This window comes from Melanotaenia boesemani, chromosome 23 (genome assembly GCF_017639745.1).
Source record: "Melanotaenia boesemani isolate fMelBoe1 chromosome 23, fMelBoe1.pri, whole genome shotgun sequence".
Lineage (NCBI taxonomy): Eukaryota > Metazoa > Chordata > Actinopteri > Atheriniformes > Melanotaeniidae > Melanotaenia > Melanotaenia boesemani.
This window is the reverse complement of record NC_055704.1, coordinates 18,657,063-18,680,835: the sequence shown is the minus strand read 5'-3', so window position 1 is coordinate 18,680,835 and position 23,773 is coordinate 18,657,063. Positions and strand designations below refer to the sequence as shown.

At 38.7% G+C, this 23,773-nt stretch overlaps 1 protein-coding gene across 1 annotated transcript in view; it reads right to left on the bottom strand.

Annotated features, from left to right (window-relative positions):
- Positions 1-11,939, bottom strand: part of pdzrn4 (PDZ domain containing ring finger 4) — a 34,870-nt gene extending 22,931 nt beyond the window's left edge. Inside the window, exon 1 of the mRNA XM_041976918.1 lies at positions 11,537-11,939. Within this exon, the coding sequence (XP_041832852.1) occupies positions 11,537-11,605 (69 nt within the window). The 5' untranslated portion in view covers positions 11,606-11,939. The remainder of the gene's footprint in view (positions 1-11,536) is intronic.
- Positions 11,940-23,773: the final 11,834 nt, after the last annotated feature.

Sequence of the window (23,773 nt, the reverse complement as noted above, 5' to 3'; positions counted from 1 at the left end):
AATGTGTTTGTTTTTTGTCGTTGTTTTTTTATTGCTGTTTTTTATGAAGAGGCCAAAAAGAAACTGCTTAAATAAAGAGTGAGAGTGAGGATTGACAATAGATGTAATGAAATATAAAATTCTTTATGTTTTAGTGTTTAATGGCAATAAAACAATCCTTTTACTGTCCCATACTGAATTGCATATTCTTTTTAAGTTGGATTTATTTGTTTGCTTAATAGATAAGCACCAAGTATCGAATGCAGACAGATGATAAAATCATTGAAATGTTGTTTAAAAACCAGATATGGGATATAAATCTTTTGTACTGTGGTGAAACATTTTGAATTGAATTTATAAAGTCAAATCATTGTCAAATAATTAATAAATCACACCACTTCATGATTAGGGGTGAATCGTATTGGATCATATCTGCAGGGGGCTTCACTGTATCGTTAATATATTGTTTAGCTGGCAGCGTGTTGAGATGTGTATCGAATCAGCCTCAGTAGTGGGGATTCCCTGATGTGAGCAGGAGAAGAGTTCTCCTTGCAGTGAAAAATACTCTTTGCCCAAAAGCATGGCTGATTAGCTAAGTAATAGATATGCTGTTATGCAACTTACTTCTTATTCACCTGGCTCAGTCGAGACTTCACATCGTATTCAATGTTTCAAGGTGTGTGTAAAATTGCATCATGAGTCGAAATGGCTTTTTAAATCTTCCAAAGTATAAAACAAATAAGCTGACTTAATATGTTACCAATAGTTACCAATAAGGCTGCACAATATCGATCAGTGTTGCACACAGGTTCAATCCTGGAAGATCTGTATATATAAGAGCATCATCACAACATCTTGGACTGCTGTCACACACAATTCAAAAAGGGCTACAAAATTATGTCTTGGCCTCCTCGTAGAAAATCGGACCACAACACTGTTTTCCTTGTGCTAAAGTATAAACAAAAGATGACACAGAAGGGGGTTTTCACGAAGCAGATGAGGCACTGGAACGACTAGGCGGAGGCTACGCTGCTGGATATTCTGTTGGACGTCGACTGGGATATGTTCCAGCCCAGCTCATGGGATGTCAGCAAGTTTATGAAGATGACAACTTCATTGCTAAGCTGGTAGATGATGTCATTCCCATGACAACTGTCCGGGTTTTCCTGAGCCAGAAGCCGTGGGTGGACAAATCTATCTGTAAAGCTCAGAGGGAGCGGACTGCCGCCTACACCTCAGGACTTCTCACTGGCAAGATGGACTACAAAGTGGCATCATACAGAGTGCAACGCGCTGTAGAGGATGCTAAGCGGAGGTACCGAGACAGAGAGTGGAGCTACGCTTTTTCCACCATCAAGACTCCAGGAGGTTGTGGCAGGGACTGCAAACTATAACAGACTACAGGAGGAGAGCTCCACTCAGGTGAATGTAGACGCCACTCTGGCTGAGGACTTGAATAGTTTTTATGCATAGTGCATAGTTTGAGACTGGCACTAGCTCCACTGGTGTTAGCATGCTAACTGCTGCAGCCATTGGGACTCCTTCTGCCAGAGTGGTACATACGCTCACAACACCGAATCTCCACAGGGCTGCGCCCTCAGCCCTCTGCTCTTCACCCTGTACAATCTTTACTGTGTAGCCATGAACAGCTCCAACACCACAGTGAAGTTCGCAGATGACACTGTGGTGGTTGGTTGCATCAGCAACAATGATGAGAGGGCATATACAGGGAGATGGAGAAACTGGCAGAGTGGTGCCATGCTAACGACCTCCTGCGATATGTACACAAAACAAAGGAGATGATTATTGACTATGGGAGGAGACAGCAGAAGAACTAACCCCTCTGAGGATTAATGGGATTCTGGTGGAGAGGGTGAGCAGTTTCAAGTACCTGGGTGTGCATATCACTGAGGATCTATCCAGGACTCTGCACATAGACAGCCAGGTGAAGGAGGCAAGGCAACACCTTTTTCACCTCAGACAACTGAAAAAGTTCAGAGGCTATCTGAAAATCATGAAGATGTTCTACATTGGTGTGGTGGAGAGTGATCTGACTTGTAACATCACCCAGTGGTATGGCAATAGTACTGGTTGTGACCAGAGGGACCTATAAAGGGTGCTGAGGTCAGCTGAGCATACCATGGATACAACATTCCCCACCTTCTGGGACATCTTCATGAGTAGAACAGCCCCCAGAGCGAATAGGATCATGAGAGACCCTCATCATCATAGCAACTGTCTCTTCATGTAATTACACTCTGGCTGGTGCCTAAAGGCCCATTAATGCTCCCTTACATACGTAAATAGTGACATCCACTGCAGTCGTTAAATTCAGAGTTCACTTCCACGAGTCAACGTCAGTTTCAGACATAGTTTAGCGTTGTTAATATATCTCTATAAAATTGTTTCTAACTGCTCACCACACCCTAAACATTTGCATAATAGTCTTTCTCCAAAACCTCACACAATTTCTAGAGTTATTGTGTTTGTTTTCATTTGTTTGTTTTTTATTTGACTCGCAGTAATGGAGGGGCCATAAGATGATGCAACACAGAAAACATCTGCTGGATTCGTCTGTAGCTCTTTGTGGTTATACTGTAAGTGGCAGCGGAGATTTAATGTGTATTCCCTGGTGATTGGCACCAGTGTTCAACATGTCTTGCAGAGCACCCGTGTTTGCAGAGTATTGTGGCATAGTTGTAACATTTTTTGCTGAATCATCCAATTTAATTTGTTCAAATGAATTTTGATTTCTTTTTTAAAGAAGTAGCTATTGCATATATTCCAAATTTTAACACCTTTAATAAATCTGGGTCACACATTTCCACAAACAGCAAGTAAAAAAAAAAATACAGCCAAGCTTCAGACAGTCTTCATCCTAGGGGCATTTCCCATATCAGCATAAGGCTCATGGTTACACCTCCTGCTAAATGTAATCACCCCCCTACTATGCAGATGGTTTAGTGTTATTCTATCTGTAACTAGACTCGTTGCCAGGCTCTGAGTGGGCCTAATGACCCCTAAGCCCAAGTTGGTTAAGTGCGAACTCAACACCAGCTTTCTGGGTAACTTAATCTCCCTTTAGACCACCTGGTCCCAGGATACAGCTAGTAGGCTCAAAACACACTTGACAGTGACACAATGATAGGCCATTTGCATATTTTAAGCATCTTCAAGGCGAATACTGCATGGAAAATTATTTTGCCTTGAAATATTCTGCAGAGAAGTTGTGACAAGAGGCTTTGAATGAAAACCAGTTGACAATGCAAGCGGTTATCTGAAAACTCAAAGTCTTTGTTGTTTTGTTAAAAACATCTGCTTTGTGCATAATTGTATGATGAGACAAAGAGCATAAAGACAAGATAAAAGTGGAGGTTTACCTTTTGTAGTGTAAGTGACACAGACGAGAATTGCACCTTTGCCACAAAAAAAAAAAAAAAAAAAGAAGAAAACTCCTCAACAGATCTGACAGAGAAATTTTATGCTAACATGATGGGTACTGCAGGTTTCTATGTTGCACAGGTTGTATTTAAGTATTGCCCCTTTCTATTAATTGCAAAATATCTAGAGGTATTTTTTTTCTTGCATATTGCATGTGTTTATGTGCATTTTTGATTGCAGCAAATGCCTTCACAATATCCATAACGTCTCCAGATGGTTTATCTTAGTATCTCTCTTACCTGACAAAACATAGCCTGCAGCATGAGGGCATAAGGAGCATTATTGGGTTATTCTGGCACATTTGATGTCAAAGAGTATAACAGTGACTGGCTGACAGCACATACATCAGAACTAGACAAGATGACTTGCTTTTTCTGCCACATATGAATGAAGGGCCACCTCTGTGCTGTCAAATGCTTTTTTTGTCCCTTCCAGGGTCTTTTCAGCAGCAAAAAAAAAAAAATAAAATAAATAAGCATCTTTAAGGGTGGGGCAAAATGTATTAATGAGTCAAAAACACAGGGAGAAAGACAGACAGGAGCAGTGAAATGGAATGGACTTGAAACAGTGTCTGGTGACAGATAAGTGATGGGAGGAGGATGAGGAGGAGGGTGAGAGGTTATTTTGGAGAGGTTAAGAAAGGAGTTGAGGGATTTAAGCTTTATTGGTGGTGTTCAACACATCTTTTCAAGCTTTCATTGGTTTAACTGCTTACCGTTCCTTCTATATCCTACTTTTCTCTTTTCCTCTTATGTTTTCTGTCTCATATGATCTTGTCCAGGCCACTTGGTTGATTGGTGAGAGTAGTAATTAAGGGAGACACTGATAACAACTGATAAGTCCTCTTGTCAGGTGCTTAGAGTCTGAAGGACATTTTAACATTGTTGTAGAAAATGGGAAAAACCAGACTAAAACTGATGAATGGATGGGTGGTACAAACACTCATAAAGTCAGTGCAAATATGCATATCTACCTTTGTGCTGTGCAATTGTGTTTACATGCATCATGTGTGCACCCTTTGCCTTGTAAAAAAGAGGGGGTGAGAAGTGTCACTCTGCCCAGAGAAAGGCTTTTCATCCTGAGCTTATCAGAGCCAACGCAGGGAGAGATTGTTGGCTGGTGGAGCAAAACGGCGATTGTTGCTGGCCTTGCCTTCCCCCAACCACACGGGATCTGTGTTCCCTTGACTTTATGCCCTCCCAACACACACCCACCAACCCCCTCACACACAGATAGAAAGGGTATGTTTGCTCATAGAAATGCAAACATAAAGACATAGCTTTGTGCAAATATTGCACTTTCAGAATCTTTCAATCATCTCTCACTCAATATCATATAAAACAAAAAAAATCATGAATATTTTTCTTAAATATCACACATTTCTGTTTTCTTACACACAAGGATGCTCTTGTCTGTGTAAGGCTGTCAATGAGTGTTCATCCATTTCCTGTTTCCATTTTTGGCCACCAACCAGAAGATGTGCAACCCATGGTGCCAGTGACAAGGCCATATGCACCTCTAAATCATGTGGCATTATCACCACGCTGTGCTCCAATGAGCAACTATAACCGTGATGGAAGACACCAAATGATCCATGTGAAGCACCAGAGTTAATTTGCATAATGCAAGATTAATGTTTTTTGGGGTAGAAATAAATTATTTTATTTTTAATCAAGGAGTTTACCCCAGTAATTCTACAACTTCCATTCTCTGAAATGATAAGGAAAATCCCAAAATAAACACAACAAACCTACAAATCAGCAATTATTGCTACGATGCAGCGGCTTCTGTGTTAAAATGGATGATTTGTCTGTTTTTTTAACAAGCAGTACAAAAATGTCCTTCAAAACTGTGCATTGCAAGTGTATGTTTGTATACATGTGCTAGAGACTTGTCAGAGAAAATTATGCTCACAGGTGAAAAGGTCAAACTCACTGACCCACACAGATGGACAGACAACTTGTGGGGCTGAAAAATGCAGGAAAAATGGAAAGGTCATTTCATTCAATACTTTCTGCAAAGCTCCAGACACCAAAACAGAAACAAAAGAGTGGGTGTTGCACTTTTCTGATAGACAGGACTACATTTTAACACACTGAACAGAGGTGATACACAAGAGCAGATAATCTTCTGTGTCATCATACTCAAAGTATCTTGTTCTATTTTCTGTGTTACACATTTGCCTTTAGTCCAAAAAAAAAGAGAAAGACTCTGCTTCTCTGGATGATGTGAGAGATAGCATTGGTACATTTCACATCCCTTTACAAATTAAGTCACGGTCCAGGTTTGATTTGACCATATGGCGGTGACGGCTGTGTGGGTCTGACCATAGCCTCCCTTACTCTGCGTGGCACTCACTGGACACCATAGGTGGTGGCGGGGTGAAGGGCTGTCCGTCTAGCCCCCTTTATGCTGTCTAACAGGCTGGTCATGAGGCGCAGCATCTGTCTCTAGAGGAAATGCTCACACCAGAGATTGCCCTAGTTCTTAGTTCAAAACCAAACACACCTTTAAACAAAGTACGCAAGGACAAAATGATACATATTGTCAGAAAACTGACTGGAATGAAAGTACAGATTTAACTATTTCCCCCCAAAAATGGGGTCTTCCTTCCCATGTCCCCCCCATTCTTCTATTTTACAACCTGCAACATTAGACACCTTAATTACCACAAAATCAGCCTCATGTAAATAATGGAAAAAGCAGCATACAACCTAACATCAGTGGTCAAAATATCCAGTTTTGGCTGTCTATTTGTGAACTCTGCAAACAAAATTTCTGGATATCCTCAACCTTGATTTTTTAAGGGTTCATTCTAGGACTGGGCAAGTTAACACATTATTATCATGTTAACATATTAATTAATGAACATAAGCAATTATTTTATCATGCCTTCACTCAGTCTTTTTTAAAGTCTGTTGTTCCCTGGCTTTGTAATTGTACAGACAAATCCCAGGTCACAGGGGTGGTAATGGCTTGGAATGGCCATCATCCCACATCTCAACCATTAAAGGCGTTTGCTGTGTCGAGGTCCATTTCCCCAGACACATTTATCCATATACACACATATAGACTGTGTGTGTTGTTCCTCCAGCTCTGCTAAAGCTTCACTTCGTCCACATGGGAAAAGAAACATGCACTTGCTGAAAACTAGCTTCCAATATACTACACTCATTTCATTGAATTACTACAGAAAGTGTAAAGCCCAAAATTTCTTTTATTACAGCATTTAATTTTATTTTAAGGTTTTAAGTTTTAACAAGGTCAATAAAAAAATAACTTCTGTCTTTAACAGTTACAATTACTAAAATATATACAAAACTTCTATAGTAGATTAAAAATTTTCACTTTGAATATAGATTTCATGTGTAAATATGCTCATTTACTTATCCTCTGTATTGAATAAACATGTACATTTCTTGTTACTTATTATAAATCATAACACGAATTATAAGAGAAAATGTTGAATTGTATTGAATATTGCACAAGTATGAGGTCATTGTCTTGCTTGAAAAAATCTGTCATTTTTAAGGAATAATTTTAATGGATTTTATCGCAGACAGACTATTTTACTAGATTACTTTTACTGGACCCTTGCTGATGTAACAGGACTGTTTTTGTTGCAGTATCATCTGATATACTGAGTACAGTATAGCTTCAAAGATAAATTCCTTTTTTTGACTGGTCAGAAATAAATGTTTAATGAATCTACAGTTATGATTGTAGCCTGGAATGGTATATATTATTTAAATCTAAAAAAAATCTTAACTTTCCAGTGGTGTGTAACGTGTACTGAGACTGAATTGAGTAGATACTTATTTGTCCCGCCCATGGGATGTGGTACCAACAGTTAAAAGTCTTTGCAAACCAAATCTACTTTAAAAAGTGTTCAATGCACCTCTTCTGAATGAGTTTTTTATTATTATTATTATTATTATTCATCACAATCAGTTGTAGAAAATCATGTTTTTAATTATGAATATTTTTTTTAATTATTTCCCAGCACCAGTTTATTTTAAACAACCTCAATCTTTAGTTGTAGTTTCTTTTAAAATAAGCAGTGAAGTCCATATTGGACACACTATTACCTCAGCCAAAGTTAAAAGGTATTTGTTTTCTGCCTACTTTACAACTTATTAAAGTGGGCTTTCATTGCACTCACTTAGTGTGATGCAATAGGACTGATTTTAGTAGGACTAAAAGCACAACATATGAGTCCTGTGAGACACTTCAGGCCAGAGGCTGTGGGACAATTTAATGCAGCCACAAGCAAAATACACAGAATGGCATTTGCTACCACCTGAATAGAGCCCCGCAGAGTGAGTGTGCAGGGATACACACTCATGTGGGATCACAAATGAAACATTTAATGTAAATGCTCTGACGAGAGTCATAAATCTCTCAGTGGCCGCTGGGCAACCGGGGTCGAGCAGCAAGCAGTCCTGTCAAAACAGTGCAGCTGTGAACAGAGATAGCCAGTAGTGTAGGGGAGAGTGAGGCAGGCCTGCAGGCATAAAACTAAAATTGGTCTCTAAAAAGCTTCCGTTTTTAATAGGAGACATCTGTTCCAAACTTATTGAAGAGGAGGCCATTACCTTCCATCCAAAATACATATAAACCATTTTGACAAGTTAGAGCCAGGTTAGAAATGACTTCAACTATCTTTCTAAAGTGATAATCAAGATTTTATAATGGCAATAAAAGGGGCATTTTCTAACCTAACCGCAATCTGCTACACTGGTGATGATGAATAACTTATCACTTCACATTCAAACAGATAGTTCACACTTCCAACAACAGCATACCAACACCCCACTGGCAAGGGTCTCATTTTCAAGAAGAAATGATATTACTATGGGCCAGTCGCTGTGACACCAAGAGGCAAGAGACACAGGGAGCATCTAGGCAAGTGCTAATACAGTACATCAGCAGGCCTGTCATACTAAGCACCTGTTCCAGCCAGGCTTTAGCTACATTATCATCATTCTAAGTTTTTCGCTGGTGTAACAAGCATGGAGTGTCCTATTGTGTAGTGCTGTTGGAAGTAAAACAGGGCAAACACAATAAATGTTGTGTGTGTGCCAAAGTAAAATGAGCGGCTGAAACAGATTGCTGAGAGGGAGGAAAGCAGACGGAGAGCGGAACTAATGAAGGTTACAGAGAAGGAGAAAGCATGAAAAAGCAAAGTGAAGAAAATGAATCTGGTATGATAAAAGCAGAGAGAGACAGAGGGATTGTTGAGAAATCTCCCTGGATTTGTAGAATCCCCTCAGCCTCGAATTTCAGGACAAAGTCACACTGACACACTTACTGCCTTGTGAACCTCTTTCTTTCTCTCTTTCTCTCTTTCTCCACTTTCTTTCACACTGGTAATGAGAGCCGTAGGTGTCTACCGACTGTCATGCAGACTAACACACACACTTAGAATGTTTAACAGTAAGCGGGTGTTCTTACTTCCGTACACACACACACATAGAGCATTCTTGGACATCGTCCGCATTGCCAAGAGTCCCACAGTGTGATGCAGAAATAAAACTATGATGGTCCTTTCTGCATTCGTTCTAGCCAATCACCATTCAAACACATTTTATGTTGCATCTGCTGTTATTTCATGTTTTGTTTCTATGTTTACAACCCGTAGACATCTTTGCTAAACCGATAATGCCATAGCCCTCTACCATAACTTTAAGGTGAAAAAAAACCAACAGCTGCGACATATAAATAAAGCCAGCTTTTGAAAAAGTAGCAGAACACTGCTCAAATTGTTGGGTTATTTTCTACCACTCTTTCTGCAAAAAATCTAACCACTCAGCTTGGCTGGACGGTTTGTGACCATTCATCTTCCCTTTGTTGTCATTCTAAAGGTTTTCAACAGGGTTCAGATTTGGAGATTGAGCAGGCCATGACAGGCTCTTGATGTGATGATCCTCCATCCAGACCTTAGTTCACCTGGCTGTGTGGCCTGGAGGATTGTCCTGCTGTAACAATCTGAGTTGGGAAGCAGAGTTTTAGCATAAGGAAGTAAATGTTTTTCTAGGATAATCTTGTATGTGACTTTATCAGTGCTTCCTTCGCAAAGAGAGATCTGCATGATTCTAGCTTGCTGAAGCACCCACTGATCATTACTGATCCTCTATATTTAACAGTCACTGAGAGACACTGTAGCTGGCAAGACTTTCCAGGTCTCCATCTAACCATATAATGATTAGGTGTTGAGCAAAGTTGGAAACTGGACTGAGAGAAGATGAGCTTTCTCCAGTCTTTTACTGTCCAGTTACTGTTTTTTTTTTTTTTTTGTATATACTATTGTTTAAAGTGGTTTTGTGTGGATACATAGATTTCTTTAAACAATTCTGTCTTTATAAAAAACTTTAAATCAAAATCATCTCTATCTGAATGTGGATGTAACCTCAATGTCTTCAGACTGATTTTATTCTTCTGAATCATGTTATTTAAAATCAGCTAAAGCATTTTATGTAAAAGTCATCACTTTTTTTTTTTTAATCAAAAATAAACTGTAAAATCCCATTATGCATACCTACAATATGGTTTACCCCACCTGTAATTTCTATCCTTTTCTATAAATCCTTAAACAGCTAATCAGTGTTAAATTTCTCACTGGGTTACATAAGGCGCTTGGGTCTTTGTTTTGGCAATTAAATTTCATTGACTTCAACATCACACAAGAAGCTGTGACCTCCTAGAGTTTCCTTTAATAGAAATGGCACATTTTCTTTTTCTCTACCCAGGCATACAACGCAAACATCCAGCATCTTATTCCTGCATGGAGGCATTTAGTGTGAGGGAAAAATTATATTGAGATTACAGCACTGAATACGGTTCATAAAAACAGCATCTAATAGTTGTGGAAGGTAGTGGTAATGTCAAATTTATTTGAGTGCCCATACCAAGCTAGCTATCTTATCTAACTCAAAATAAGTGTCAATTATCAAATGTTAAAAATGCCTAGACATTGTTATTAAATACCTTTAATGGTAGCATGATTATAGCATATATATTACTGAACTAACCAGCAGTCTCATTATGCTGTATTCAGTTTCCTGGTGTCTGTTACACCGTAGGATACTAAATGATGAATGAATCCTGGCCTGACGCTTGCCTGTACTGTACTCTGTTATAGAGAAAACCCCCATGCACGTGTTTCCACACAATCTACTTCACACATTAACATAATGCTGTCATGAAACTATGTAGCGGCTTGTTGCATGTTCACATTTTGATTTAAAGTTTGAAACCTGTCAAAAAACATCTCTGTTGGTTTAGAGAAAGTAGAAAATATAGGCGCAGAGAAAAGTCGAATCTTTAACTTTTTTTAGAAAAGATTCCCACTTGCTGACACCATCTATTCAACATTTTCTAGCCAAGCGCAGTGCAATATGACAAGTTGTTCATTCACCATATTTAACTGCGCACAATTACTGAATAACAGATTTTTTTTAAAACTGTGTAAGCATGTTGATATTGACTTGTATCATAAATGACCATTTTTAGTTCAGTCTACATATATATTTATATAAACGTAATTATATTAATGGAAAAATTTACTTTTGATAAACAGCAAATCATTTTCAGTTGCTCAATAGGACTCTTTACACTCGTGCAGCAGCAGAAAACACCTTGCATTATGGGTCAAGAAGTCCACTTCTGACAAACACAAAGGAAAACAGCAGAACACATTTGCTGGTTTGTCCTTTGAACTGTATTGCTTTTAGACAGTCACAGGCAGAGAAGACGTGATGAATTCCCCTGAAGCCAGAGCAGGCAGAAGAGCTGAACTTGTTCTCACATCTTCTGCCACTGAAGAGAAATAACTAGCACTACTCACTTTGATGGAGAGAGAAACACACACACAGGCTCTCTGCCTGGCTGCTTGGAAGAAACTCATTTTTGTACATTTCTCTCTTGTCCCCTTTATTTTCTTCCAGGTTTTTTGCCTCTAAAAACCTGCCACCTGTCTCCTCTTTCCAACATTTTTCTGACATCCCTCAGGTTATCTTTTGCCTTTCTTGCTTATTGGATTAAAATCCAGTGTTTCCAAACCCCAAATTGTTCTTGTCATTATTTACATCATACGCTGTCATCATGACTCACTCACCTGTGCAATCTCGTAGAGCAGTTTGTAGTGTTCCTCACGTTTTTGCAAGGTGCACAAATTGCAGCCCATTCTAGTTGTCAGGGAAACGGTGCTGAGTGCCCGCTGGAGTGTGTGCAATGTTTGCAGTGTGTGCAAGCTCCCCCCGGGGCGATACACACTTGGGCTCCTCTTCCTTGGCTCCCTCACTCCTCTCTCTCATCCGTGTATCATCCGAGATCCCCCTCTGTTTCTCTCAGCAAGCCGCACACACACACATGCTTCACTATAATATATTTCAATGAAGGTTATTACTGTGTTTGTTTATGCTAAGAGCTTCAGCTAAGTAAAGTACACCTGGCTTTTCTTTCCCCCTTGCCTGTCCCTCCTTTCTCTCACTCTCACTTGCATGCCTACAGACACTCTTTACTCCACCACCTCTTCCCTCAGTGTGAGCTCACTCCTGTTCGTACACACACTCTTGGCTCATGGAGACACACCTCCTCTTGTGGCAGGCTGCCTACACATGCCTGTTCCCACTCCAGCTCATGAATAGACACCAACCTCATTGGCTGTTTCAAGGAAGGAAGGGGAGAGGGAGAGGAGTGGTCTTAACTTGTAAAGATTCAGTGACTGAATAGTGTGTTGTTGCGTGTAAGAAAGGCAAAGGACATACTGCACAGGCGTGGGTTCACCTGTGTTTGTTTGCTCGAGAGCATCTCTTTCTTGCTTCTGTGTAAATATTCTACAAAGCATCTTTAATCCTTATGCTTTACTCCAAAAATACAAAACCTTAAAACAGCAGTTAAAATGCCATCTCTGCAGTTCATCAAGTTAGTGACAGGACTATTTGTCAGTGCAAACATTTTAACAACTGGATTTGGCATCTAAATCAATCTCATTTGGATTCAGTCAGATAGCCTTTGCACTCGGCATCGTGTTTGGAAGAGTGGTGTTTAGTGGCTGCCATAGATTTAAAGTCAAGTGATAGTCCTCAAACGGATGCTTCCCCTCTCTGCCTGCAGTAAGACAAGGGCACCGAACTGGGTTGACACACAGGAAGAGACACAGACTAATATTGATTGGCTTCAAATTAGCTTCCAGTCCTACTGCTCCATCTCTTCGGGGGAGGACAGAGGGGAAGACAGAGTGATGGAAAGTGGAGGAAGGAGGAGGATGCAGGAAGGATTCTAAAAAAGTGAGAGTATTTATAACATCCTTCTGTAGATATTGTGCTTATGTGTAGCCAGTTTGCAGCATCAAATATTCTTGGAAAGGTGCTTTTTAATCTGGGTGGTTGCAAAGTATTGATACTGTATATATCTGCAAGAAAAACAATAGCAACATATTTAATTTGCCAACCTACAATACAAAAATAATCCCTTAAGTTGTTATTACTCATTAAGATGCTACTGGTTTTGGTAATAAAATAAACATTTATTTTACATGAAGCACATTTCACAAAATGTAATTTATTATTCCTTTAAACTTTGACTAATATTACTTTTTGTTTGTCACAAAATATTTTAAAACACTAAAAATATCCAAATTCAGAAACAGAAACAATAGCGATGACATAGCCAGCATGTTTGAATAGAACAGACAGTCAGTAGCTGAGTTGGATAGTTCAAGTTTCTTTTTAGATTTAGCACGGACCTCCACTCTGTCTGTCTTCTGGCAAACTGACATCTATTAGCATCAAAGGATGCAGAGAACTGGGGGCTGCATAAGGTGTAGATTTTGTAGACTACCAGATGTACCATTGTGAAGGCTGGCTGGATCTTTAATAAGTCGTAACTTAGAGCCCTGCACTGGACTATTTTTTAATCCTGCCCACACCAACTACAATTCTGACCATTACTGCCTGCTACCGCTACCCGTTTCAATTACTTGGATTATATGCACCATTTTTATTATCTCTGCGAAGGCGGAGGTCATGTATTCAACGCCTGCCTGTTAGCAACATAATTCAAAAAGGAATGGTTGTAGTTTGATGAAATTTTCAGGAAGTCTCAGAAACAGAATAAGGAACAACTGTTTCGATTTTGGGGATGATAAAAAAGATTCTGTACTATGGAGGAGATACAGTAGGGATAATTTTTGAAAAGCCTCTAACTCAAAAATAATGTCCACAATCATTGGTAAAACAACAACAACAACAACAACAAAAAAAAATACAATGACTTGGTATTTACTCTCTGAGTGTTTCTAGTTACACTTGTTTTATTAGTTGGCCTATATATATAACAGAAGAATAAATATAAATCAATTCAACAAAAGATGCAAGAGCAATTCTATTAAACAAATTTGCCAACATTGCATTAATTTTGAACAACAACTTATAAACAACTTAAAACCTTGATAAGCATTAAAAAGAAACTTAGTCAGACTTACTAAAATAAGAATTACCTAAAATAAGAAGGTACAAGTACGATAAAATGGATGTCTTACTTAAGATTGCTGTGCAGAAAGAGTATATTGCTAACACACTGGTTTAAGGCTCCTGCGTCTTCAGTACCTGCTATTCATTCTTAGCCGTCTGTTCCCATACAATGCAACCTGAAAACTGCCCGCTCATGCGAGATTTGCGTTGGGTCCTGCAGGACATTGGGGACCCCAATACAGGCCTTTAAATAAATAAAGCAAAATCATAACATTTTCAACCTGTAATAAAGACTGATAAAGACAAAATAAGCTCAGTTAACAATGTACAATATATGGACAGCCTCAATGCTGGCTAACTTGTTCTCCCTTTATACAGTTATTGCACCATAGGTTTTTTTTCTAAGAAAAGCACAATTTGTACTGGTAAGTAGCGTAACACGTGTTATGGCATAGCAAGAACGCTTAGTCACAAGGCAGATACACTTGATGATGAATAGCTGTCACTACTAAGACAACGAGCAGAGAGCACAGATGCATCATCCTCCTTATCACCACTCATTCAGGTACAAGGACCGCAATGGTTCAGTCAAGGGTATCAGAGCAGATCCAGGAACAGCCTTCTAGATAACACTTAACTCTTTCTCTCTGACCAATCTTGTTCTGTCTTGTCTCGTGATAAGGTCACTGCTCTCTACTAACCTCTGCAGATGACTTTTTAGGGTGATGTCATCAACTAACTTCAGGGTCTAGTATTTAATGTCAGCAGTCTGTATCCTTTCCTTTGTGAAAGCATTTTCCACCCTTTTTGAGTGTTGATGCTTGTACTCTGGTTAAATTATTACCAGTATTACAAACTGCAACTGTGATCTTTCATAATCTTAGATTTGCTAAGGAACACATACAGCTGGAGAGATTAACACGTGTCCAAGACAACCCCGTCAGAAAAAGTCATGTTAAAAAAAAGCTGTTAAGCTAAGGGGTCAGATGATGAGTAACATCTCTAAACCTCTTTGCTGGAAGGCAAATGAGGCCAAACACTTGGGGTGGGCTGAGACATACCAGAAGATTGGATTTATGGTAGACAGAAAGATCTGCACAAACAGGAGACACACTGTGATTAACATTGAGGAAAGGTGCTTTTTTTAATCTCTCTGGAGCTAGAATTGACTACAACCTGACCAATGAGAAGTGAATGTTGCATTCTTCAGGGTACTTTATGCTAGGACTACTAGTTGAAACTTTGAAAGATTCAAGCTAGCAGAATGACGATCCTAAAAACATCCCAAACCAACAGCAAAAACACTTAAATTCCCAAAAAGGTCAAGACGTGTTGACCATGATGGAATTTCTTCCACTGTAGCTTCGCCTAAAACCAGCTGCACATTTATAACATAAGAACAGAGGCTGTTTGAAACAGCGTCAGACCTTGTTGAGATAGCACAACTTACAAGAATTCCCACAAAATGGAAAGTCTTCCAGCCAACATGAATGCCTCCATCACTGAAATATAAAAGATACAAAAATATGGCAATAATGTTTGGAGAAAAAAATTATTGTACCCTTTTTACTGTTCATAACACCTAGTTTCCATCATATGCAGAGTTTGCCTCTGCTTCCATCATCCTGTCTTATTGGTCTTGTGTAAATGAAGTGCTGGACTGGCTCATGTTCTCATATAAAATTGAAAAGACCTGCATAAAATTGGAACCCGAGGACGACAAAATGCAAGTTTTCAAAAACAAAATGTGACTACATCTTTGATGCATTGAAAACAGGACTGGCAATAACAGCAGTAAAGTGGTGTCATACCTGTAAGGTTGCATGCTCAATATACTCTGACAGGTAGTTAACTTTAGGGTGAGAGGGGCTGAGCTGGCTTCAAACAGCTGCACGGGTAATTTTATATATTATGCTTAAGTCTTTCAGAGGGACCTGCCAGTCCCTCAAAGGTTAACCAAAAATAGCTTGCTGGAGACGGAAAGCGTTGCACTTCAAAGCAGTCTCTAACCCTTATTAGCATAATGTCCTACATGGCTGACTGAAAAAATGGGCCACTTTGTATATTTCTCTGTAAGTCTTGAACTATACGGAAAAATGTACATTTTAATAAAGAAACGTAAAGGTTCTTAAATATATATTCCCATTAAGAAATTAGTGACTCTTTCACTTAGATGTTCAAAAGCTCCAGCACACTTAACAGAAGGGTAAGTTCGTCATGTGGGTAGAGGGTCGGATCTAAACAGGAACGATAATTGTGCCTTTGGTCTGTGCTCAAGGGCCCCACACAAGTGCCATTAGATAAATTACCTGTGCAAACTTTCCACTCTCTCCCACTGACAAAGGTACCTTTAAGCACATTGATGTAGACACAAAGCTGAGGCGATACAGAGGCGAATCTTTAGTCTTAGACAGAAACCACATTCGAAACCTATTTCTTGTTTTTGTGATGATCTGAAACTGTTGTTCATGCACTCTCATTAATGAGTAAAGTGAGATATAAAAAGTGTCAGAGCTTTATGTGTGTTAGCTTTAGCTCGATATGAAACGCTTTACCGGACCTTGTATCATTCAGCAACAGCAACACTTCTGAGCATCTCAAAGTCAGTGGCGTGAGAAGAGCCTGAGGGTGACCAACAGACAGCTCTCAATAGCCATAACTTGTGCATTATTTAACAGTTCGAACCATTCATCTGGGTAAAAACACAATTAGAGTGGTGCTTACAACATGAAGCTAAAGGCCGAAGGGAAATAATGGTACATGACGGTAATTGAAAAGTGGAGTCCTTTTTTTTGGTAGTTTTTTGTTCTAGTAATTACATTTTAACTATTCATTATTGTCTAATTACTTTGCAGGAGGCCGACGCTCAGATCCATAATGACTGTCTCTCCTCCACTCATTGTCTCCTGATCCTGATTGTTGGAGCAAAACGACTGACTGTAAAAAATAGAAAAACAACCCAAGTGATCCCAGTCATTTAATTATCAAATTATTAACATAGTTCTAAAAGAAACAAAGCGCTGCCAATCCACAATAGCTAGAAAACGATAAAGAACAAAACTGGGATCCATTCAGCAAAACACAGAGGAACCTTTTGTGCATAATTTTCAGACTGCCAGTTGGACAAAAATCACTCATTAGTGAGTTGTAGCAGACATGCTGCGTTTTAAAGTCCAGTCTTAGTTGGGTATCTTTTGAGAAGCTTGGCTATATAGTTGCACACATGCACACAAATTTGCACAAAGCATGTGATAATGAAGCCATTTGGGGTTTTGGGTTTTACAAACCAAGGAGCTTTTTAAGTAAAGGAAATCACTGTTAAATCAGCCACTTATCCCTTCTTTTCCATTGCTTCATTTAACAAAGGTATTTAGAGAAAAGGCAAATGGCCAATTCATGATCCTTCCTAAAGTGCTGTGAAAACACAGCCAGAGGCATCGCAATACGCTGTGCTTGATTAAATTTGCTATTCAATATATATAAAAAGCTACAAGCAAAGAATCAGCGTGACCAAAGTGAATATGAGACTGACAGCCTCTGTACTCGATAAGCCAGCAGCCAAACTGGCGTCTGACCACCTGACCCCACACTGTGTTCACCATGCAGGGTCAAGTAGCCTGTAAGGGTGGAGATGTCCTCAGGCACTGGAATACAGATTCAGGTTTCCTTCTGCAGCTTCGCTGTAACTGCTTTGCAGCATCAGTACACACTGCTGACTCTAAATCAGCCTGTGAAGTGTAGATGCTGTAATTCCACTTAAAAGACAAACCTACACCTTGTTAGGTAACAAAATGATGCCTCAAAAATAAAAGTTGTCAAAACTGAGCTAGTTGTAGATGATTGTATGGAAAATTGTTGGTGTGAGTCTTTGATTTGATTTGATTATTTCTAAATACATAGACATTTTTGAGAGGTCCTTGGTAAGAAGATGAATAATTTTGTTGATTCACAAAATTTCATCGTAACCAGACGCCCGAGTCACCTCATTTGGTTCCTCTTGATGTTGAGGAGCAGCGGCTTTACTTTGAGTTCCTCCCAGACGATCAAACTTTTCATCCTCTCTCTAAGGAAGAATCAACACATTGTCAAAATGATTTTCCACCACAATCTCATTTTTTTGGTCACCACCTATGGATCTTAGATGAAGGAACATAGATCGACTAGCAAATTGAAAGCTTCACCTTTTACCTCAGCTTCCTTTTCACCATGACAGGCTAGAAAACATTAGATTTTTACAGTAAAGTAATCACAGCCAATCATTATTTAAACAATATAGCTATTTTTGTAAAAGAAAATCATGTAATTATTTCATTCTATGTTGGATTTTTATTCACATTTTGGTCTTCTGCTTAAATGTCCACTCCAAACTACTCCTAACAATTATGATGTTGTGTTTATCATATCATCAGCTGTGGAGTAAACCAATGATTCAGTGAATGCTTTATCCCAACAACTAAGCATGTCTAATTTTTTCCTTGTCATTTTCCTCAGAGACATGGTTAACAAACTTGAATCTCTGGTTCCTTACCAATTCTTTGAGACAACACTACACATAACCAGCAGAGAAGTAATGATATAAAATCCAGTGTCATTGTTAATTAGCCCTTACAACACAGCTAAGTCTTTAATGTTCTTTTATTTCGGGGATAGCAAACTAACTGCAGCTGAAATCTGCAGGATGACAGCTGGGAAAGTGGGTAACCAGGTTAGTGGCAATGCCTCTTGCCTCATCTGTGCCAGCGGTTGATCAGCACTCTTGCTGACCACAAAATACTGCTTTTTTTATATTAAATCCAAAAGACTTCAACACTGCAAAGGTACTTTAGGCACAGTAGTCATTTTGGCTTCTCTTTTTTTTCCACAAAGTTTGGGTTAGTGGGAAGCCAGTGTTAGATTGTATTACTGTCCCCTTTATGTATGTTGGATTGTCAAGAAGAAAGTGACGCGGGATTAATTACAGTATATATATATGAATCTTATTACTGATACCGGTGTATAGTAACATTTTTAATTGTGTTTGATACTTGTTCATCAGTCTCACACTACTATTGTAAATGTGGTAAGCATTATATAAACTCAAAATTGATGCAATCAATGCAAAACATGATGCATTACACATGGAGAGTTGGCTTAACTGCTTACTTTTAAGCTTTTTTTTTTCTCATTCTATGACCTTCATTTTTAACAAAAACGTATATACACATGCAGGCAAATATAGCAGGATGTGATCTCATGCAGTCATTTGATTGCATCATCTAAATCAGCTGAAGTTCATCTGCAAGACAGCTGAGACTCAGGTTTCACCCTGAACATGTGTATGGAGGAAGAAAAGAAACAGACACATTACTATGTGTGTTGTTGCCCAAGGGTACAAACATACACAGATTCCCCCTGTGTCCTCACACACACATTTACACTAGGTCTGACCCTGTTGTGTTAACCCAATAGAAAAGCTCTAATAAAACTGATTAGAGAAGTCTTCCCCTGCTGCTCCCAGGCCTTGCTGCTGGACTAATGGTGCAAGCGGGCCCCTTAAACTTTCTACAACATCTGTGCCAGTATTGAACCACAAGGATGGATGAAGCACCAGAGCCATGAGAGCACCACTGGTGACCTGAGGGAGATAGAGAGGAAGACATAAGACAGAAAACACAGAAGGAAAGAAAAAATAGATCCAAGGGTAGCTAGACAGGTCTATTCTATTGACGTCCTGTTTTTTCCTTTTCTTGTTCCCTCATCTCAGTGCAGTGTACAGCATCCTCTCCTCCACTCCATGCTGCAGTGCACAGGAAGGCCAAGCCAGCTGTTCCCCTATTGTCCAGGTGCTTAACAGGATTACAGAGGGGCACAAGGCCAGCTTGGTCCGTGCACACATGCACACGCACACTCCTCCATACACAGACTTGACCTAAAACTTCAAAGGCAGATGGAGAAGCACAAGGACACATCATCCCTAGGCTTTATGGATAAGGACTGGAGCTATGCTCAACCAAGCATGCTGATACTATACTGTTACTAGGTTACTCAATATGACACAAAAGGGTGTGAAGAAATAGAAAAAAAATGCACCATAGAAAAATGTGTGTTTCAATAAATTCTACATCCATTTGAGGGAAATTTAAAGAAAACAAGAAATAAATATAATTTAAGAAAAAAAAGTAATGTTGCTCTCATTAATAAACAACTGTAATCATAACACATCATTTCTCAATCTTTGATATTTGGATAAAGTCATTAGTGTTTCTTTTATCACTGGGAAAATAATATTAATTGAGCCACAAATATAGCAAAGTTGAAGAAAAATTGTGCCTTTAGATCTTAATTTGCATTGCTTATAATCTCCACACATCATTCGCTTCCTTCCTCATAAAACTCCCTTAGCTTTTTTTTCTCTATTTCTACATTGTGTTTTTTCTTCTCATTTTCTGTTAGCCTGGAGGTTTTGCCAGTCAGGAGCCTTTTTTGATGCTTATCATTTGCTCAGTCTGGGCTTGAAAAGATCCTTCATGAACAAATACACCATTTTCTAGCAGTGGCAGTAACCATTCAACCTTTGTCTTCATTGACATTTGAAGAAATGAGTTTTGATTTCCAGAAACCTGTCAGATTTTGACTGATTTTGTCAACAAAGATCTTGAGTAGCTTAACACATTTTTCTTTTTCTTTTTCTTGTGTCTTTAGGTCGCTTTTAGCTCTGTAAAAGCACTTTGGATATAACCTATATTTAAAAAGTGCTACATAAATTAATTGAAGTTATGTTAATGCAACTGTAAATCACTTAACATAATTATGGTAATGCTACTGATAATTTTCCATGACTGGAGACACAAGATTTCTCTTTTGAAAAATATTTTTCAACCTCCCACTCTTCGCCTTCTGGACCTTTCACATGTATAGCCTCCTTTGGAGGAGCGTAGGCCTTTGGATTTTTATCAGCATACTGGTTGGGTTTAAAAAGGCTCTGTGTTGTAAATTAATGTGGCCTTAATCTGGTCCCCCACACATGGTGATAAAGCAGGGTAGGAGACAGAGCATGTTTGGTCAGAAGACTAAAGATCAGTCATACTCTGCTGAACTCCAAAGTGTGGTTCATGCTCCTGCGTGCCGTCTCAGTTCCTGCTTCGAGCTGTTGGAGCCACTTTTCCCGTTTAATCCTGACTACTAGACAAGCTACTGCCTGCGGGGAAGATAAGGAAGTAGCCATTGTCTCCCTGATCCGCCTTATGCCTGTATATCGAGGTGCTGCTTATGTTAGTGTGCCAACCTGATGTGGGGTCAGAGTAAAAAAGACTCTGGAAACAATGCATCCATCTGGTTAGAAAAGGAACAATAAGGACATGTGATCAAATAGCATTCTTAGAGGTTTTTTTCTTTTCCTAAACCTGTATTTAAACATGTGCATTTGTCATCAACATCATGGTCATAAAGAAGAATGAGAGTTAAATTTTCGAGCATATTAACAAACCTTTTTTTTAACCTATTTTTTTTACAAGTTAAGTGAACTAACTTTACATCCGAATGCTTTGTGTGTGGTATGTTGCATCCATAACAACACAGATCTGAGTCCATGTAGTGATTTAGCAAATCCTATCGATTCTGCACTCAGTGTTTGGCTAACTGGCAGAAGTTGGCTTTATAGTCAATATGCTCACAAAAGGTGCCTTTTGTAATTTAGAAAATCCCAAGGAACACAGCACAGTGGGATTTTTCTGCTGCACAAATACAAAATCTACCCACAATTCTTTTTTAATTTCTTCAGTCAAAGTTTGGCCTACTGTACAACTAAGGATGAATGGCATTCTAACCTTAGTCTAATGTAGCCCTAAGAAGCATCTTTCAAGTTGTTTTAGTCAATGTAATTACCTCACTGAAATGAATGTAAAGCAACTGCGGATCAATCTTGAAATAAGGTAGGTACAAACTCACATGAAAAACTAAAAAACACAAACAAAGCCAAAATGCAGAAATAGTGTGTGAAAAATTAAGTTCACCGCATAGTTCAATACCTTGTAGACCCACTTAAAACAACAATAATATGAAGTAATTATTTTCTGTATGACCTTATCAGTCACACATCGTCATGATAAATTTTTAGTGTGTTTTTCTTTGCAGTGTTAACATATTGTTATGGATTCTTAGCAATTACAACAATGATTAATTAAAATGGGTGATTAACCCACAAACCAGTCATTTCTGAGCTCACCTTGATTGTCTGTTGATAAGTTACAGCATACGGTTGTCTTAAAAAAAGAACTAACTAACCAAAGGCCAATTTCTAGAGATAATGAAATGAAACTGGCTTTTATATTAACTAAGTTGATACAATAAACTTTAAACGATGCAGTTATGCCTTAAGACTAAACTAATTGTGCCTTCAGGGTTTAACAAGATGCACTACTGTGAGACTGTTGTTGCTACAGCTTGGGTATAATAATGTCACCAGATAAATCTAAATGCCCCATATTAAGCCATTTTCACACACTAACATCAGAAATCTGATGCTATGAAAGCAGCATGACATTCAACAAATTAAACAGTGGAAATTGCTGTTTTCTTTACAACGCATAGAAAACAGCAGATAAGGCTCTGTGTTGAGTTGGTGTGAGTACTGGATGTGTCTCTATGTTGGAAATGGTAAATTCATACCAGAACAATATGCTCACATGAACAGCAATCACTATGAAATATCTCCCACACACAAATAAATATGATTGATTGCTTGATTGACTGGGTGTGTCTTTAGGGCCATGCTGGTCTTGGTCTTTGCCCAAAGCAACCAATAAAATATTTACTGTCCCCTTGATGGCCATACTGAGAAAAAAGGACCCATCACACTCATTTTATGTCCATTTATGTCTATTTAATACATGAAAGAAAAAAATAACAGGTAAAAGGAATTTGTTTCTAAACTGGCATTCATTTTTAGATACAAATGCTACAGCTTTTATATGATGTACAGAATCATGATCATTAATGATTCATTTACAGAAAACAAAAGAGAAAAACTGTTATTAAAGTTACCATCTGTTTTAATATTGACATATTGGTAATTCCATAGATTCTTTCTGGTTTAAAGCAGACTGAACTCAGGCGGTTTGTAAAACACACAAAGCTATAACACCAGCTCTGTTATGACCCCGGAGGTCAAAAGGATAGAAGCTCAGATGGCCTAAGTCTTTACAATGCTAATGAGGATTGCAGAGGAGCCCTTTTTAACAAGTACTGAATCACATACATGCTGTTTTTACATGCAAATTAGCATGCTTAGACAAGCTTTTGTTTCTTTAATAATAATTTAAAAAAGCAAAACATAGGTACTCCTGCTAAACCTAGTAAAATAAGTTCTCTTTCATTGCTGCAATGTTTACCCTTGGTGTCATTAGATCTACATTATATTTAGAACTTGTTATATTCAGTAACTATTACTACCTCCCAGGAGACATGCCTGAAATTAGGACAAAAACGCATTACATTGTGTCCTATAGGCTGTCTTGAATCACCATTTCTGATAGTCACAAATCTGAAAATAGAGTGAGCTGTCAGCTGTCTTATAGATGGTAAAATTGACCAAACAGACTGCAGCATCCTCAGTGAAAGGTTAGCATGTAGACCCAGGTCCCATTAACTTGGTGCCCAGCCCAGGGGTTCCATGAATGGTTTTGCAGCTAAATGAGAAATTTGTGGTAAGATCCACTCTCTCAACTATAACTGTAACCAAACTTTAGCCTGACCACTTGGAAAGAAAAGTATCTGCCAGGACAAATTCTCCTTCTTGTAATTTCAAATGAAAGTGATCTGGATCACCACCAATATTTAATGGCTAATTTCTTTACTGAAGTTTCACTTCAACCAGCTTGTGGTTGGTCTTTGGATAATCT